Here is an 18,627-nt window from a genome sequence, read left to right on the forward strand (position 1 = left end):
AGGGAAGGCTGTAGCCAGCTGCTTTCTATCAGGTTGATGACACTGTATGTGTGCATTCATAGTTTGGAGGCACCAACTCGCCTCGTTGTGATGATTCTTGTAACCAAAATGTCTAAAAACCAAACAGAAAACACAACACATAAGTCCCATTTTCTTATTTTTATTTAAAAGGGCCAACACGTACCCTTTTTTATACGATCCTCATTATATCACTTTAAACATACCACAAACTGAAAACACTGCATTACCTAGTAAAAATAAGTTACTGAGGAATGTAACAAAAAAAAAAACAGTCAAGGAAAAGTGCCGCAATCAAAGTTGCACTATAGTCAAATAATGCTCTGGGTGTATTGAATAATTCCAACCCTGCTGTAAGCAAAACAAAGTTAAACAGTACAAAGGATAATAAGAATAATCATCATCATCCTGTAAGATTTCAGGACTGAACAAAAATCATGTTGGTTCCATTTATTGTGCGAATATGATCTACTGTTGGAAAGGTGGCGGCATGGGGTAGGGCACCATTGGCGGAGGGGGTGGTGGCTGTTGGGCCTGTGGTGGCGGCTGCGAGCTGAACGGGAATGGAGGGTGGTTCATACCATTCTGAGCGGCCCTCTGCATGGCCCCGAACTGAGGGGGCCCCTGAAAGCTTTGGTTACCAAAGGCACCCACCTGGTTTGGCGGACCACCAAAATTACCCTGTCCGTTGCTGTTATTATAATTGTTGTTGCCATAGCTACCACTAGAGTTACCGCTGTTACCCCCATAGCTGCCACCGTTTTGAGCCTTGTTGCCGCCAAAGGCACTCTTGGGCCCCCCGCCAAACCCTCTATCACCGTCCCTGTCCCTGTAGCTACCACCACCAAAGCTGCTCCTCCCACCCCCAGAATACCTATCCCGACGATCATCCTTGTAGCCTCCTCTTCCCCCCCTTCCACGACCTGGATGACGTGAAGACAGAAGAAAAAAAACAAAGGAGACACCATTCAAATAAAATAAAAAAGTCTGGGTTTCTCACATTTAAATTGTAACATGAGTTTCAGTTGTTTTCACAAATGCACTCCTGAAAATTCTGGGTAAAAGCTGCTCCTAAAATCTTCCTGATTGGTCTGTTCACTCCTAACGTGGCTGATGTAGGTAGAGAGGCTCGCAGCATTAGCCGAAGTGGATCGCTGGTTAGCTTAGACGGTTGACGGAAAACGGCACACGGCAATTACGACCATACAATGACAGGTCTAAATTAACTTTGATCTTCCTTATACTCGATATGTTAATTAATGTAAACAAGTACAGATTTTACCTCCTCTGTCCTCTGCCATCTGGATGAGTTTGGGGTTAATGGCCTGGTTGGCCTCGCGGAGCACAGAGATCAGGTCGCTGGCTTGTTTCATGTTGTTGGGGGTGAAGAAGGTGTAGGCTGTGCCCGTTTTTTGACTGCGGGCTGTGCGTCCAATGCGGTGGATATAATCCTCGGAGGAGTTAGGGTAGTCATAATTGATGACAAATTTCACATCCTCCACATCTGTGAAAGTGTTGCAGTGTGGCAAAACAAAACATGGAGGCCACACAGGATTTTGCACACCACAACAGCCAGATCAAAGGTAAAAGTTAGCAGCTGTGACGGCTGGGGAAGAGAAGAGGTCGTTAGGCTGTGGAGGGAAAACGTGTTAGGACAGCATAAGATTGTGAATACATCTACTCCACGGGAATACTACTGTGGGAAGAGAGAAACGATGCACACTCCAATTGCTTACCATAATCAAAATGATCCAAAAGACCTTCACTCTCCCTTTTGTTAACCAAGGGAGAAAAAAAAATGGATTTAAGGCTTACCATAAAGGAGTATGCATTCACTAGTCCTTTCCCAATGCAGCGAAATCCCTCACAAATTGTCAAGTGACTTCCAGGAGCTTCTACGCAGTTGGGCCACGATATGCACTGGGGCCTCCTCATGTGCCAATATAGGACCAATGTGTGGTACTTTTTGTAGGTCCGTTTTTCCCAGTACACTCTCAAAAGAAGCTTGATATTAAAAGGCCGCACTGCGCGTCTTGCCAAGACAAAATAGACCAAGTACTAATTTGAGCAGGGGCCCGGTTCAAAAAAACATGAGAAAAGGCCCGAGCATTGATCCCTGTGGGACCCCTCAGCGAGCACAGAACAATTCCCACAACCCACTTCATCAGTCTCATCAAGGCAAGATCCTTCAAGAAGCCAGTGTTCACTTGAGAAAATGTCTCTCGTTGGCAGGTCTCGACATGACTTTAAAACGCAGGCGAGGGAGGAACTTTGGTTTGAGCTGTCTCACTCTCTTTCTCCTCTCACTAGGTGTTCCCACTACCCCCTAAACACATGTGCCAGGTCTCATCAATTTTCAGAGACGAATACAAGATTTCAAACTGCTCTCTCCATTTCAAGGAATCCAGCACTTTGACGGGAAAAGAAAACAACTGAAAGCTTTGACAGGCTCACAAGCACCCATGCTATGTGATAAGAGCTCCCAAAGGTAAAAATTTGTTCCAAATCTCAAACAAGTGACTTGCAATACAGCGCTCTGTAACAAAACAGCATGCAAGGCAAAAGTCACAACATCAAGCATGTCTTTTTTTTTCTCTCTTTTTTTTACGTTTGAGTTGGAAACAGCTGGATGGCGTTTGTCAGGTGAAATCCATGGACAGAGAACAGATGTGTGTGTATTTCAACAACATATCAGAGACAAAGGCTTAGCCACACAGCCTTTTGAAGATCACTGGCACACAAGAGCTTTCACCTCTCTACGCCCACTGGGTGGCAAGCCAGTAGAGCACTTCCAATATGTCATCCTTCTCCCTCTCGAGGCCTGGGACTGTCATGCCTAGCGCCTGCCACAAAGACTCCACCTTAAGGTGAGAAAAACTCAGAAAATGCATAGAAAAGTTAAAGAAAGCAAAACCACTTTCTTTAAAATAAGTGTAACACTGATAAGGAAGTGATGCTACTTGAAATCATACTGACCCAATCCACGGGAGGCCACATCTGTCGCGATGAGGATTGGAGCTTTGCCATACCTGAACTCTGAAGAGAGAGGAAAACAATTTGAGTCAATTATAAGGCAGCTTTAATCTACTTCATGTCGTACTTTCAATGTGATTCAATAGTCTCACCATTAAGGACCCAGTCCCTCTCCTGCTGGCTCTTGTCTCCATGAATCCCCATTGCCGGCCACCTGTGACAAACAGATTAAACAGAAAACAAATGATTTAAAAGAAAGTAAAGTAAGTTTAAATGAAATCGTTTATCAAAGCCTATTCCCTATTGCGCTGCGAGAAAGAAGAGAACCTTACCCGTCTCTTCTCATCCTCCTGGTGAGCTCATCACAACGCCTTTTGGTCTCCACAAAAATAATGGTCTTGTTCTCCTTTTCGCTCATTATCTCCTCCAACAAACGGATCAGTCTGACAGAGAAGAGAATAGAAAGTTAATGATTTGCCAACACTTTGTTTCTACCATAACCTACTCATTTTGTATTCTGTTGACTTTAAATAAAATAGTGAAAGTCAAAAAATAAATGTAATGCATCGTTTTAGTGTCGATCCAGACAGAAATGTTTCTTGAACAACGAGCCTTTAAAAAAGGTCCGACACAAAGACTTTCCTGCATCAGTCGGCTCACAGACTCTCTAAGAGGGAATCATCCACTCACTTGTCTTCCTTCTCCATGTCATTGCAGACGTCTACAATCTGCAGGATGTTGTGGTTGGCACTGAGCTGCAGCGCGCCGATGTTGATCTGGACGTATTCCTTCAGGAAGTCCTCAGCCAGCTGCCGGACTTCCTTAGGCCAGGTGGCACTCCACATCAGGGTCTGACGGTCTGGCTGGTGTACAGGCAGAAAGGAGGACTTTGAAATGTGGTCACAGCAGCTGGATATCTGGTATTAATAAGAGCTTGACTGATAATGTATTTGAAGCGGATTGTTTGGTCAATATGCTTTTAATTCCTACCTTCAGAACACCTTCATACTTTTTTAGAAACTGAACTGAGTTATTGTTGTTGGTTAGCGACAATGAAATGTAAGGGGAGCTCCAGAACAGAGCGTTTATAGCCATTGAATATTTTAAACTCTTGTCCACATTTAACTGAGACAATCTGCTCCGATGTCTCAAAAGCTATAAATTATCTTTCATGTTGAATTAAACAACACGACTTACCCGAATTTGATCCACGATTTTGCGGATCTGAGGTTCAAATCCCATGTCCAGCATGCGGTCTGCTTCATCCAGCACCAGGTAGGTGCAACGGCGCAAATTAGTCTTACCACACTCCAGGTAGTCAATGAGACGACCTGGGGTCGCAATGCAAATCTCAACTCCTAAAAAAAAGAAGTTACAATAATAATAATTAAAAATGAAAACAAATGCCTCACAGCAGAGAAGGGCCAGATGAATTGAATTAATTGATTTAGTGAGAGTAACACAGTAGGCATACCCCTCTCAAGGTCCCTGATTTGAGGTCCTTTGGGTGCACCCCCGTAGATGCAGGTGCTCTTGAGACGGGAAACCCTGCCATACTCAGCAGCCACCTGCTGCACCTGCTGAGCCAACTCACGGGTCGGTGCCAGCACCAAGCACTAAAGAAAGATGCATGCAATGTACAAAATCAGATTCACTTGAATATTGCATCTTTGACTTTTATTTTAGATAGTTCAGTCAACTTAAGTTTTCTACCACTCCGGTGGGGAAACTTTCAGAAACTTGTGGCTCAAGTTCTGTAGTTTATCTCAAAGCTTTGGTACTTTTTCGATGCAATCTATCACAAATGCGATGATGATTTTGAGTGATTTTATCATTTTACAACACGTTCCATCTAAAAGTATCACAGTAGCAACCTTTGTTTACAAATTGTTTGGCACAGCATATTGAAATCTGCATTATCTGAGCCCTTAGTTTAAGACTGGGAAAGCTCAAAAGTCATTTCATATTCTTCAAAATAAATCAAACAGGTTTACACACTATAACAATGTTCTGTGTACTCACGATTGGTCCATCTCCATGCTCCAAGAATGGCTGGTGTTGGATGTGCACAATAGCAGGCAAAAGATACTAAACAAAGAGAAAAATAAAAAGGAAAGAGGTTTAAATACACATTCTGATTAGTAGTGCACATATCAGAGTGCTCATGCACGCTAGTCGCCTCAAAGTCTTGAATTTCCACACCATGAGCAGAAAGTCTCAGCAGACAGCTGTCAGCATTAATTCAGGTTGGTAGATACATTTAATCTCAAATGAAATTCAATTCCACTCTTTAAATAGAGAGGTTAAGAACAAATAAAACCAATAAGGGCTTTACAAAAAAAAAACACAATATGGAAATAATTCACTTACTGCGAGGGTTTTCCCAGACCCCGTTTGAGCGATGCCAACCATGTCTTTCCCACTCAGGGCGACGGGCCAGCCCTGAGACTGAATGGGAGTTGGATCAGTCCAGTTTTGTTTGTTGATGACGTCCATAACGTAGCCTGGGGCAGAAAGGTACGCGAGTTTGGTTGAACGTTGTTTTACCAGCGTAAGCAGATAAGAAAATGACTGTTCTAGATTGTTTATGTGATAGCATCAATTTCTACTCACTTGGAAATTCAGCTTCATGGAATTTGATAATTGGTTTGGGACAATCTCTGCCTTTGACAGTCACCTCTTTGCTTCTCCGGTACTGTTCAACCTCTTGCTGTGATTGGAAGAGGAAATAAACAAAAGACTACTGTTAAACTGAGGAACACATATGAATATGTAGAACAATCTATTCATTGTTGGGGTCGGAGCGTTTTAGCCGTTGGTAAAGGGAAACAGCGAAAAAGGGGGTCTTACAAGTGATCTACGAGCTCCATCGGGATGCTCCTGGTAGAAGTTCTTCTGAAACTTTGGAAGTTCATCAAGGTTCCAGTGTTTTTTCCGCAACCTCTCGCCAGGGTTTCCAAACTTTCCAGGGGGGGGTCCGCCCCTACTGCCTCCTCCGCCGCCGCCGCCAAAACGAGGGGGTCCTCCACCGTACCTTATGTAAGAGAAGGACACGCATGAAAAACTTGCCAAGTACCACTTTAATGATCAGCAACCCTCGAGACCCTTGATGTGGTTTGAAAGACAAAAGACACTCTTGCTCGCGGTTGCTGTTTTTTTAATGACGTGTGATTCTTATTGTTTATATTGTTAAGACCTGTTTCTAAAATTCTACAATTCACTTAGCAGACGCTTTTATCCAAAGCGACGTACATCAGAGAGTAAGAACAACACAAGCAAGGATCTAGAAAAAAGGGAACAATGTCAGTAAGAGCAAACGATCAGCTTTGAGTCTGATTGGACACACAGGTGCTGACAGGAAGTGACCAGAGGCAAAGCACAACATTGAGGGCAGTTCTTGAGAGCTCTAATCAGTATAGAAACCATCTTATAAGTCGTCGTTATCAAACAAAAACCATCGTCATTACCATCATCATCATCAATAATATGGAGACCATCATCATTAAGTTAGTAGGTATTCATGAAAGAGCTGGGTCTTTAGCTTTTTCTTAAAGGTGCAGAGGGACTTGAATCGAATGGTGTTTGGAAGTTCATTCCACCACCGGGGGGCGACAGAGGAGAAGAGTCTAGTCAGCGTCTTAGGACCCTGTTGTGAAGGTTGGATCAGCGTGTTTAAGGGCTCTAGTCCCCCTGTGTGTTTCTTTCTGAGCGTCACTTCTTTTAAAATCATTTTTTAATGACGAGAGAGCGTTTGCAGCAGCATCAGGCGGTCGGCAGCTGCAGAGCAAGATTTAGAAATAGAGGACGCACCACCGTCTTTTAAATCGGAGGTGTGGAAGCATTTTGGCTTCCCCGAGACAGAAAATGAAAGAGGTGAGAAGATAACAGACGAGACAAACAAACATTTACATCAGCTTCAACACAGAGCAGTAACTACTCTGTTCGTTTTCTGAATCATCACAGTATTTAAGGGTTGATTTACTTTCTTCAGAAAACACGACTAGATTAAACACGACATCCCACACTAGATTAAAAAGTAAAACTTATTTGCTGAATTTTCATCTCTACTCTCCAAGTCACGCAACACACACATCCTATGGATCCTATGGACATGCACTAATGGAGACATGTCAGAGTGACGGAGCGGCCCACGGCGGGCGCTCCTGGGCTGATGGAGGGGGTTCGGCGCCTTGCTCAGGGGCACCTCAGCAGTGCTCAGGATGTGATCTGGCACCTCTCCAGCTACCAGACCAACTTCCAGATTTGGTCCGCGCCGGGACACCAGCCCAAATCCCCCACAGACTTGAGCTACTGCCGCCCCCCTACAAGAAGACAGAACTACACAAATAGAACAACCAACGTGATGCAGCAGTCACCACAAGGAGAAGCTCACATCACCTCCCCACTGACAGGCAGGTGTGCAGCCCCCTAGAGGAATCTCTATCAGTCATCATTTGTCTCATTTTGTGAAATGAATCGTGAGAGAATCGTGAACCCAGTATCGTTGAGTGAATCGTTACATCTGAATACGTAACGCACACATCGTGTTCACGTCACACCCAAACAGCTCAGAGCTCCAGACTACATGTCGGGAAAGTTTCTAACCCCATCTCCACTTCAACAAGCAGGCACCGGATTGTAAACACGCCAATGAATCACAACAAGTTGAACGTCCAGTAAAAGCCCCTGGAGCTGACGTTAAAGCTGTAAAACGAGTCTTTAATTAAAAACAAACACGGCCTCTGCGACACAGCTCTTCAGGTGAGACTGCGTCACATGCACACGCAACCTGCCGCCAGCTGCCATTTTAACCTCTTTGTCGGCACGGAAACCGGAGAAAACTACGTAACACAGAAACGACGGGACGAGTGTCGGCTCTCACACGGAACTTTAAACGACGATTGAAGCTTAAAACAACAACTAAACAACAACACGTAAACGGCAAGGCGGCGGTGACGGTCCAGAGAGCGTCGCCATGACAGCGCTGACGGAGCTGGTACTGGACTCACCCTCTGTCTCTGCCACGATCTCGGTCTGAAAACCCGGGCATGGTGTAGCAGAGAAGCGTGTGGGGGGGGGGGGGAGAAATCCGACTTCTTTCTGGATCCCTTACGCCTCTCAAACAAAACTCAGAGGATTAGTCTCAGGGGTGGACACCGAGGAATCGGCCAAAACAAAAAGAAAATGCCGGCAGACAAAAGTCCCTCTGGGAGAGACGGATGTGACGTCACACGAGGCGGATCACAGTGTATCCATGCGCGGTACGCTCACACACCGGTGTTACGCCGAGAATTGCATCCCTGCCGAGGAGAATGCAGAAATATTTCCACACTCCCTTATTTTGCATCAACCATCAAAACACAATTCTGCCTTTATTTTTCACCCTCCTTTAAATTTACTCTAAAGACACTTAGGAGTCAAACACTTTTTGCAGGTCATATTTACACAGGGTAATGAAAATGCGTCTTCTACCAAGTCTACAGATCGATAAAGACACTTAATCTTTAATAAGTATAAACTTCTCATACTTTTTAGTCACAGATCTGCCACCGGAAATAAGATTTATACCTTTTTCTAACATTTCCGCGAGGTGCATGCGATTCTTGGCAGGGGTGCATTTCTCGGCGTAACACCTGCCGGCAACACCGTGGTACTATTTTGTCTCGCATGTCGTGACAGGAGGAGTTTTAAAAACGACTGAAACATTTATGTTTCACGGAAGAGGATAAGGGAACAATCACGAGAGCAGGAATTGTTTTATTCATTATCATGTTGAGGAAAACATTGAAATAGAATTTGGAGAATAAAGTTGAAATTACCCAAAATTGTATTTTAACTTCTTTTTTAGACATTAAAAAAAACCTTAATATTTTACATTTTTTGTCAACATTTTTAATTTGTTTCTTTTGTATTATAACTTTTATCACAACATTTGTTCTCTCATTTTTTTTTTTTTTTTTTAAATCTACACATTTTTTTTTTTTTACCTTTTTCTCAACTTTTTGACTATTCCAACCGATATTTCAAATTTAATGTTGAAAGATATTTCAACTTTATTCCCTACATATATTTTTTACATATATTCCCCCCCCCCCCGCACCCCCTCCTTTTTCCTCTGCATGTTGTTGTTTTACTTTGGCCCTGCCTGGGCTCACGGTGCCACCCAATGGTCAGCCCAACAAAACAAAACACCAGTAATGGCTCCAGCAATTGGTCGCTTGTGTAAACACACCTGAGTGCAGGATGCATCATCAGACATTTGGAACGTTTTACAAGAAAAGAAAATACAGTTATTTAAATGTAAAAATACTCAGATGATGCTTTATTGACATATATTTGGCAGATTATCGATTAAAATCTGGAATATGGATGCCTGTTTTTCATTTCATGGGGACTTTAAACCAAATTTAAAGTGAATTAAAGGTCACATATTCTGTCAAATACACTTCACCATGTTTCTCTAACACTAATATGTATCGCTAGTCTGTCTACAAACCCCACAATGATGAGAAAACGTCCATCCTCCTCGCACTAAAAGAACTTAGTTGCTATCAGAAGGGGCTCTCTGATTGGTCCAGAGTCAATTTCAGAGCACTTCTAACTGGTGCCTTTTGTTGCTATTGTGAAAAATAGCTTGCTGCACTTCCACGTCCCTCACTAGTGACAGTATGAACTTTTTAAATTGCTCTTAATGCTAAATTTTTGCTTTTATTCAAAGAAATTCACCAATTAAAGAAAATTAAAAGTAAAGGACTCCTTAGCAGCAGCTCTAGACACACAAAGACGCGTCAGATTAGTTTCTCCTCGGTGATTGTTGTTGACAAAGTTAATATCAGAAGTCCATCCTCTTCTTGATTTTGATTGGTCGATGAGGTGAGAAGAGACACTGGGTTCAACTTTTTTTCCAGCGGTGTTGGATCAACCCGGTCCTGGACGCCTCCTCTATCAGGGTTTTTTACATCCGTCCAGTTCTGCACATGTTAAGTTATTCTTTCCTGCATTTCAGAGGAGAAACATTTACATCAGCTTCAACACAGAGCAATAATTACTCTGTTCGTTTTCTGAATTATCACAGTATTTAAGGGTTGATTTACTTTCTTCAGAAAACACGACATCCCACACTCTTCACTCTTGATAAAAATGACCAACCAAAACATTAAACCAGATTTTCAGAGAATAAAGACACCTGATCTTCATCAGTATTTAGGCAAAAACTCAATCGATCTGTTGGAGTGGAATTCAGGCACCACATGACCCCGTTCTACTGAGTGGCTCGTTCTTAAAGTCCCTCGAGCTCTCACTGAACTGGATTAATCTGCATTTTGTGCAATCTGCGCCCTCCAGCAAACTCTAGAGATTGAAGTTCTTCCCTCTCCTGCAGAGTTTAGGATTTTGATTGCCACTTTGTTTCCAGCTGTATGTGTTTTAACTGATTTATTATGTCTTCCTAATTTTCTCTTCTTTGTTGCTACGCGGGGGCGTGTCCAGGCTTTTTGGACACCTGGGGCACGGACTTATGCAGGGGCGGCCTGAAGTTTGTGGGCACAAGCATGCAAAATTAATTTATCTTTTGTACCCTTTCTATCCCCGACTAATGATATGTGGCAACATATAAATCTTATTTTCTTGATTCTTTAGGGACTCAAAAACAAAGAAGTGCATCATCATGATTTTAAGTACTTTGAAAACTGCATGCAAACTCTTATACGCTGTCTAACGTGCAAAAATACATTTATCGGCGAGTAAGTCTTTTGCAAGTCGGACAGTGTGCACACATTTTTGCTTGGATTTTTTTGTGGAAAGAGCAAACTGAAAGTACGACAGCCAGAATAGTTGATTTCATCCTAAGTCCCGCCTCTGATTAGCTAAAGAGCCAATCATAAATTTGGATATTGGGGCGGCACCTGGGGTGGCTAATCAGATTTGAAGGGGCCTGGCCACCCTTCTGGACAAGCCACTGTCTTCCACGTCCGTTTGAATTGCTTCACTGTGAATGTGTGTGAATGAGTTACTTCTGGTCCCTTTACACTGCAGCCTCTGCCATCAGCGGGTAAGTTTGACCTGCGGTGGAAAAGCGCTCTAAGAAATCCTTCCTGCACATTACCCCATATACTCTTTTGTAAAGCGTCTCGAGATAACACTTGTTATGAATTGACGCTTTACAGATAATGATTGAGATGTCAGAAGATTAGAAAAGATATATACAAGCTCAAGTCCATTTACCATTCCAAAATTAAAGACCTATAACAGTAAATAAATTAGCCAACTAATTTTGAATCACGTCCAATTGCCGAATAGAGCGCCACAGGACTGAGTCCTAAAACTCGGAAGTAAGTTAGCATTTGAGCGCCATGGGGTCTAACGTCTAAAAGTCAACGGGGATTTTGAATGTGTTTGTGGTTAGACTCCTGAAATAAGGTCTGTGGTTAACACAAGCTGAAGAGATGTTGGTGTTTTGTTAGAGCACATAAACTACGTTAGGTAATACCTCCACTTGTGAAGTTTGAAGTTTTTACTCGTCTTTAAAAAGGCGGTTGCTAACAAGAGGCTAAATGTGTCTACAGTGGTTGTCGGGGACATTAAAGGTCATCACGCCGGACACAGAGGGCGGGAACTCTCTCACTAGTCGGAGATGTCTCCTGTAGGTTTAATCTTTAGGTTAAGGTGAATATTATGTTAGTAAACTATTTATTAAGCTACGTGGATTAGTTTATCGGAGATCGTCTGAAGCATAACGCTAGTGACGTCACAATCATCCCACCGTGGTGTCGTTAGCTTGTAGCATAACGTTAGCTTTTTACTTCTGTCGGCTGCATTAACGCTTCAAACATGGGCGATGCTACTTCCGGGTTGGTCTACATAAATACATCATATGGTTTGTTCTCTATTGTATCCACTCCTAAGCTTACTGTCATTGGCTGGAGGAAACACACCAGCTCTCCGCACAGAAACGTCCCGAGTCAACCAAATCATGAAAGTCCAGTCAGAGGACATTTAGAGGTCAAGGTGTCTGCAGACAGTCACAGCCACACATGTACGGCGGCCCAGAAGTTATGAGTCAGCGGCTTTACTTTTGTATAAGTCTGTATTTTATTTTGTAGGAACAAGCTGCTGACTGTACCTTTAAACTGACAATGAGTTATACGTTACCATGACTAATTGTTCTCACAGTGTGATTCACACCTGCGCACACTTCCTGCTTTCTGCTCTGACTCGGACAGGTGTAGAGTGTATATGACACAACATGTTTTATTTCACTTACCGCAGAACATCTCAAACAACCGCTCACACATTTCTTTGTAGTTCTCTTTCTCTTCCATTAGCTCCTTCCTCTCTCTTTTCCAGCTGGCTTTGTCATTCTTCACTTTTGAACCGATACAGGAAAACAACAACAACAGCAACAACAACATGTTACCGTAATATAACACAACTGAGGATCTAATTTCTGTACTTTTTTCTTTGCACAACACTCAGCTGCATTACAAAAACAAAACTCACTTTGGACCCTGAGGTAAATGAGGGCCGCGATCCCAGCCAGGAGGAGGAGACACACAACAACCCGAAACGCTGAATCTGCCCGACTCCTCCTTCTTTGGTGATTCACAGACGCTTAATGGATAGATAATCCACAAAAGGTGGTACAATAAATACTTTAGTTAAGCTGTGTTTTATTCAGTTTAAAATAACGTTTAAGAGTCAACAGATTACCATGCAGCAGATCGTGGAGTAAAATGTTAAATGTATGTCACTTTGTTATTTTTGCACACATGCTCACTGCTCACTGCTCATGCCTGACAGGTCCCTACCTGGGTGCTGAGCCTCTGCAGGTTCAGGTATATTCGGTGACCTGCCCTCCCACGGGTTGTCAAACACCTTCAGGCTCTCTGCACTGACGTAGATGTTCACCACGCTGTCCTTGTCATCCTCGTAACGGTGGACTGTCTTACAAAGTCCGGGCTGAACGCACAGGTCCTCAGACATTATTTCCCCCCAAATTTACCAAACATTAATGAGCCAGTTTAATTATCGCTCTCTCTCTCTCCCCACTGTAGTTACTCCTGATACATTAGACGTTAGTCTGAAAGCATATGAAAGAGGAAGACAAAAACAGGATATCCTCTTTGGGCCCCTGCTGGTTCCTTCTTCAATCATTTCACCTGAGATCATATTCAAGCCTCACTCAGCGTCCCGAACGAACACAGAGCTGAGAACAACAAGTCCAGAGGGAGTTTGACTTCACTCTGTCATTTTATTGTAAAGGAATAACTCCCAGATAGTTTAAAGGTCACATATCCTCCTCCGCCTCAAAACATGTGTGTGAAGTTTCTTGTTCTAAATCCACTCTGATCCTGTATTTGATCATGCCTATAAACCCCTCTATTTCCCTGCTCAGAACAGGCTGTTTCTGTGTCTGTAGCTTTAAATATGTAAATGAGCTGTGTCTGACCACACCCCCTCTCTGGAAGGGCTTGGGTGTACTCTGGCTTTCTTGCTTCATGTCCTATTGTTTACGGTGAGAAGGCAGACTCAGAGGGCAGAACAAACACCTAGCTGTGGGAGTGTCACCCACCTGGGGGAGGGGCTACTGCCCTTTGTGATGTCATGAAGGGAAAATCTCCAAACGGCCTGTTTGAGCAGGCAAAAGACGGAGAGGATGGACTTTTCTCATCATTGGGGGGTTTGTAGACAGAAGGGGCACATATTAGAGTTAGAGGAACATGGTGAAGAGGATTTTGAATATGTGACCTTTTAAGTTAGGATATATTTGATATCTGCTATATTGATGGCAGTCAAATTAAATTGTGACTTGTGATAAACTGTTTTATGATAAAGTATAAGAGCTTTCTCTATCTCTATGATTTATGATATATTAAAAGCATAATTTACCTCCTACTTTGTTCATTGTTGTAGATTCAGATCTGCAGCTTTACAGAAGTCAAAATAGTTTCTGTTCCCTTTAATATCTCCAGAGGACTCAACCGGTTTCTCACAACTGACCACATAACACATTTTCACTCTCTTCATTTCTTAACACTCTGATTCATTACTATATCACAATATCTATATCTATATCTATAGATATATATACATATAACACAGAGATAATAAAGTAAACAGCTTTAAACTTAAACAGAGTTTAAAGAGGGTTCTTGGGTTATAGCTGCGTTTGGGAATGCAAACAGCCTTGTTTTTCACCCAACTTTTCCTGCCAGCCCCCTTGAAAAATGTATGTTTGAAGTCAGGGTGGGCTGATGTGTGAACGCAGCAGGAAGATTCTCCTGGGGGTGATGGCCGTTTTATCACGTGAGTGATGACGCTGCTTTTTCTGCTCACCAGTATTATCTTGCCCACTCTGCCCAAGGCAAAATCTACGATTATAGTATCAGACTCTGACCTTGCCAGCCGTCTTGGATTTCCGCAGCGTCTTTATTACAAAGTTTTTGGAGTGCTGTGTGAAAACAGCTCCTGTCTGTCTGTCCGTCTGTTTTCTCATGTAGTTACTCAGCCCGATCACGGTTTGAGTTTCAGATTCAGCTCCACAAGAAAATGAAAACCACCGTCATGCAGCTGCAGTAAGTGGTCACCCAGAATACTTTCACCACCAACCCTCAGGTTCCTGTTTTGCACGCTCCAGAGCTGCTGACTGTCTCACAAAGGGGACAACTTATATATGAACACAACAGCTTATAGTGATCATTATACTAACAGAAACACACATTGGTACATCAGGACTAAGCTTAAACCAAACCACCAAGCTGAACATCATGGATGAATCAGACATATATGCTAATGTAGATGAACCTCCAGGCCAGCCTTGCAAAAGGACGGGTTTACTAAACGGCTCGGAGATTATTTATGCGAATGAAGAAATATTTCAGACTCTGGAGATGAGCACAGCGGGAACTTCACTCACAGGTAATGAACCCACACAACCATGTCATCTAGTCTAGTGGCACACAGAGATGAGTTTGCCTGTCATTGTTCATGAGGTCATTATCAAAGAAATGAAGGCACTGACATGATGTATCTCAAGATGAAAAGAGGAGAGGATGCAAGGGGGGGGGGGGGGGGATGTGTTCATGATGTGATGGAATTTGTGAATTCATTAGCTTTTTCACTGAGAAACAAACACCTCACAATTTTACCTTTCACCTTCAGGTGCCGGACACTTCAAGAAGAGTTTGTCCAGAATTGCAGCGGTGTGTCTGGGTCTGCTGTGTGTTTTCCTCCTGACTGGACTCATTACTCTGATGATCCAATGTGAGTACGTTATAAGCAGGGTTAATACATCTGAGTGATGGTTGTTTACAGCGTCTGTTTGTCTTTTGTTCACTCATGAACAGACAACAAACACAACTCTGAATGGAAATCAGACATGATCATGTTGAACATCAGTAACAACAACCTGAGCAAGGAAAGGAACCAGTTACAGAGCAGTTACAACAACCTGGACAAAGAGAGGAACCAGTTACAGAGCAGCTACAACAATTTGGCTCAAGAACGAGACATGCTACAAAACAGATTGGAGGAGGTTCAGAAAAAGCTTCTTGGTAAATATTTATTTTCAGTTCATGTTAAACTAAACTCTTTGTTTTGTGTGAACAGATTATGTAAATCAAAGTTAGAGACACTCCCCGCCCCTCTTTGTTCCGTCTAACAGTCCATCATCACCTGATAACGTTATATGCCTCGGGAAACAGATTCAGTCTGCAACACAAACTGTCATTCCTTTAGTCCAAAAAAATAAAGATAAAGAAATTGATTTTCTTCTTGTTTTCTTGCTTGATGATGCAGCTTTGTGAAACAGTAAACTTTTGTCACGTCCGTCCTCACTATGAGAAGAAATGAACTTTTAAAACGTTTTTTAGTTGAATGGATTCCACAGCATCCTTGTGTTCCGTCTCCGTCATGGTTTTGCTCCACCTGACGGTGCGCGCTATAACCCACTGGGTCCGTTTCTGAAGCTTAAAGGCAGGGTTGGTAATTTTCCAAAACTAGCATGATTTTGAAAGTAGCATTCCCTCAGTGCTCCGTCTGCACCCCCTCCCCTCTGTGCTCCCTCTAAAGCCACGCGCCCTCAAGATGATATATTTTCTTGGTTCCTTTTTCATGGCACATGAGTTATTAATTTCTGTCAGGACCTAAAGACAATTTCAACCAAAATTTTAAAAAGTGGATCTGGAGGAAATGACCAACCTTGACTTTAAGTGGAGCGCAAGATAACGTGGGTATAATGGGGACAAAGTGCAAAAAGAACAGGTTACTTTGCCTTGATTTGTTGTTTGTTTGGTGCCTGTTTGGACGTAATGTTGATTAGGTGATGGGATATACAATCAGGAGTCCGTACAGTGATTATATTTTGAAATTGACTAGATGCTCTGTGCGTTCCCTTGACCAACTCCCTGTTTGCCTGCAGCAAGCCCCGTTGAAAATAGACTCGGTGCGTACATTGAGGAGAGCAGAGCGTTGCTTCTGGCATGCACCAGAGATGGATCACAGAACGCGCAATGGAAACTCGACAATTGACCAGAGAGGGCGCAATCATTTACGGAGTGCAGAAACAGATTTCACACGTTCCTTTGGAATCTGTCGGCAATAGATGAAGTTGAAATGACTTTCCTTTAGTAGTTTAGACAATAGCTCTTAAAAAACACCATGTTATAGCATAGAGTGCAGCTTTGCGGTTATTCGAAAATTATTCTGCATAATTTGTTGACCACCTTTGCATTTTTCTGCAACAATTTCTTATTTCAACAGAAGGCCTTAAAGGTTGGGTGCATTTCAACGGAAGTTTCTATTACATTTCTTCTCTGGAGAAGCCCTGGCAAGAAAGTAGAGCTGACTGCTTACAGAGAGGTGCAGACCTGATGATTATCAACAGCAAAGAAGAACAGGTGTGTGTGTGTGTGTGTGTGAGACATAAATAAAATCAGTATTGCAGATGGAGGACCGTTAGAACCTGCTGATATTTCAGGTTTGTAAATGACTGATCCTCTTTGTCAACAAGGACTTTGCGAGAAGTTTCCAGAAGCTCGTGTGGATCGGACTGTCTGACAGAGAGAAAGAGGGGACGTGGAAATGGGTGGATGGGACTCCGCTGAACACAAGGTTTGCACTCTACTTTATTCATTGCGTTGATGCACAATAACATCTCAAGATACATCTCGAGCTGAAAACTAATTTTACTGATCCTAAAAGCAAAAAACTACATTTTGTGAATGTGAATGAATTGATCAAATATGTAATTAAAACATTTTCTCTGGAAATATTTATAATAATAGAATTTGTTAGTGGCCAAAGGAGAAGAATATATTTATAATTTTTTTACTTGGGAATTTCAGCTACTGGAACTCAAGGGAGCCAAATGGTGTTCCAAACAGAGATGAAGACTGCACTGAAATAAAGATGTACGCTTTGGTGAACAGCTGGAATGATGAGTCGTGTGAACTTCGAAGATTCTGGATCTGTGAAAAGACTTTTAATATGTAGCCCTGCGTCCACCTTTGACCTTCCTGACTTTATGCTAAAAGCCAGCGATAAGTCAAGGTGTGCAGATGTTTATACGCTGCTTTTCAAGGGAAAATATTCACACAGAGTTCATGTTCAGGCTGGGAAGATTGCGCAGCGTCCAGTGTCAGTGGGATGATTGCTAACTGGGTGAGAAACCATTATTTTGTAAGGTCCCTTACTTTTGAACAAATCCACAAATATACTAATGCAGTGTTTCACCTAGGCTTACAGCTTTTTTTTTTTTGGGGGGGGGGGGGGGCAGACGGACGCCGACACAAACACTTTAATGGTGTTCATGTTACTTTTAATGACAGCTGTCCTGTTCTATCAGAAAGGTATCCTTAAATGACTTCTTTCCCTGATTTCTGACTCTATCCACTATCCTATCTCTACAATAAAGGCACAAAAAGCCCAAAAATAAATCTAAAAAAAAAAAACAATTTAGATTTATTTATTTTTTTAATTTTTTTAATTAACTTGACCTTCAAGGGGGGCGGGCCGCCCCAATGGCACCACTGTGGAAACACTGTGATGCATTTGCCAGAATCCCGAAAAGGTAAAAAGACATAGAAACCTGTAAGCGGCATTTTGCAGTAATAAGTTTGATGATATGTTTGTGTTTATCTTGAAAATATTTACTGAGATTATTCCTATTTTATTTTGTAGATTTGTTCTGATTCTGTAGGACTTCCGTAGTCATGTGATCAGGAGACAGGAAGTGAAGTGTATTGTTATGTGTTATGCTGTCTAAGTGAAATAAACGAGTGACGGCGGAGCAACACGGTAGTTTTAGCGTGGACACATGGGAACATGTGTGAAGCCAACTCAACGCGTAAAACAGTTTAATGTCGTCACTATAGAGTGGTTAAGAAAGAACTCAGTTTAAGAACATAAGATTTACTTAGAAACCACTACAGAAACCTGATTGAGGCTTTTAAAAAGTTGAAGTTACGACCACCTGCATCTGCCCTCATAAAAATATACATGGGCATTGTTCCATGTGTAAACATAAATGATGTAAACATTGCAGAATGGTCTCATTTTGTTATGGTTCATCCTTAGCAGCCCCTCCCTTCCTCATGTTTGTTGTTAGCTTTCCTCTGTTTGTCTCAACCCTCTGTTTCT

The 18,627-nt window shown here is 42.4% G+C and overlaps 2 protein-coding genes across 2 annotated transcripts; one reads left to right on the forward strand and one right to left on the reverse strand.

The window, feature by feature from the left end:
• Positions 1-144: 144 nt before the first annotated feature.
• LOC110001106 (probable ATP-dependent RNA helicase DDX5) lies at positions 145-8,215 on the reverse strand. Its single transcript, XM_020656539.2, has 13 exons — positions 8,001-8,215; positions 5,842-6,025; positions 5,605-5,701; positions 5,362-5,495; positions 5,014-5,079; positions 4,466-4,607; positions 4,189-4,349; positions 3,682-3,854; positions 3,324-3,434; positions 3,144-3,205; positions 2,995-3,054; positions 1,301-1,522; positions 145-941 (listed from the first exon to the last, which is right to left on the reverse strand). The coding sequence occupies exons 1-13, from the start codon at positions 8,039-8,041 to the stop codon at positions 487-489; spliced, it is 1,908 nt and encodes a 635-aa protein (XP_020512195.1). The 5' UTR covers positions 8,042-8,215; the 3' UTR covers positions 145-486.
• Positions 8,216-14,336: 6,121 nt separating this feature from the next.
• On the forward strand, positions 14,337-18,390 carry LOC110001105 (CD209 antigen-like protein C). The gene is made up of 6 exons (XM_020656538.3): positions 14,337-14,907; positions 15,151-15,252; positions 15,336-15,542; positions 16,750-16,886; positions 17,000-17,100; positions 17,334-18,390. Exons 1-6 carry the CDS (start codon positions 14,757-14,759, stop codon positions 17,479-17,481), a joined length of 846 nt encoding a protein of 281 aa, XP_020512194.2. The 5' UTR covers positions 14,337-14,756; the 3' UTR covers positions 17,482-18,390.
• The last annotated feature ends 237 nt before the right edge of the window (positions 18,391-18,627 follow it).

The sequence above is a fragment of the Labrus bergylta genome, chromosome 1 (genome assembly GCF_963930695.1).
Source record: "Labrus bergylta chromosome 1, fLabBer1.1, whole genome shotgun sequence".
Lineage (NCBI taxonomy): Eukaryota > Metazoa > Chordata > Actinopteri > Labriformes > Labridae > Labrus > Labrus bergylta.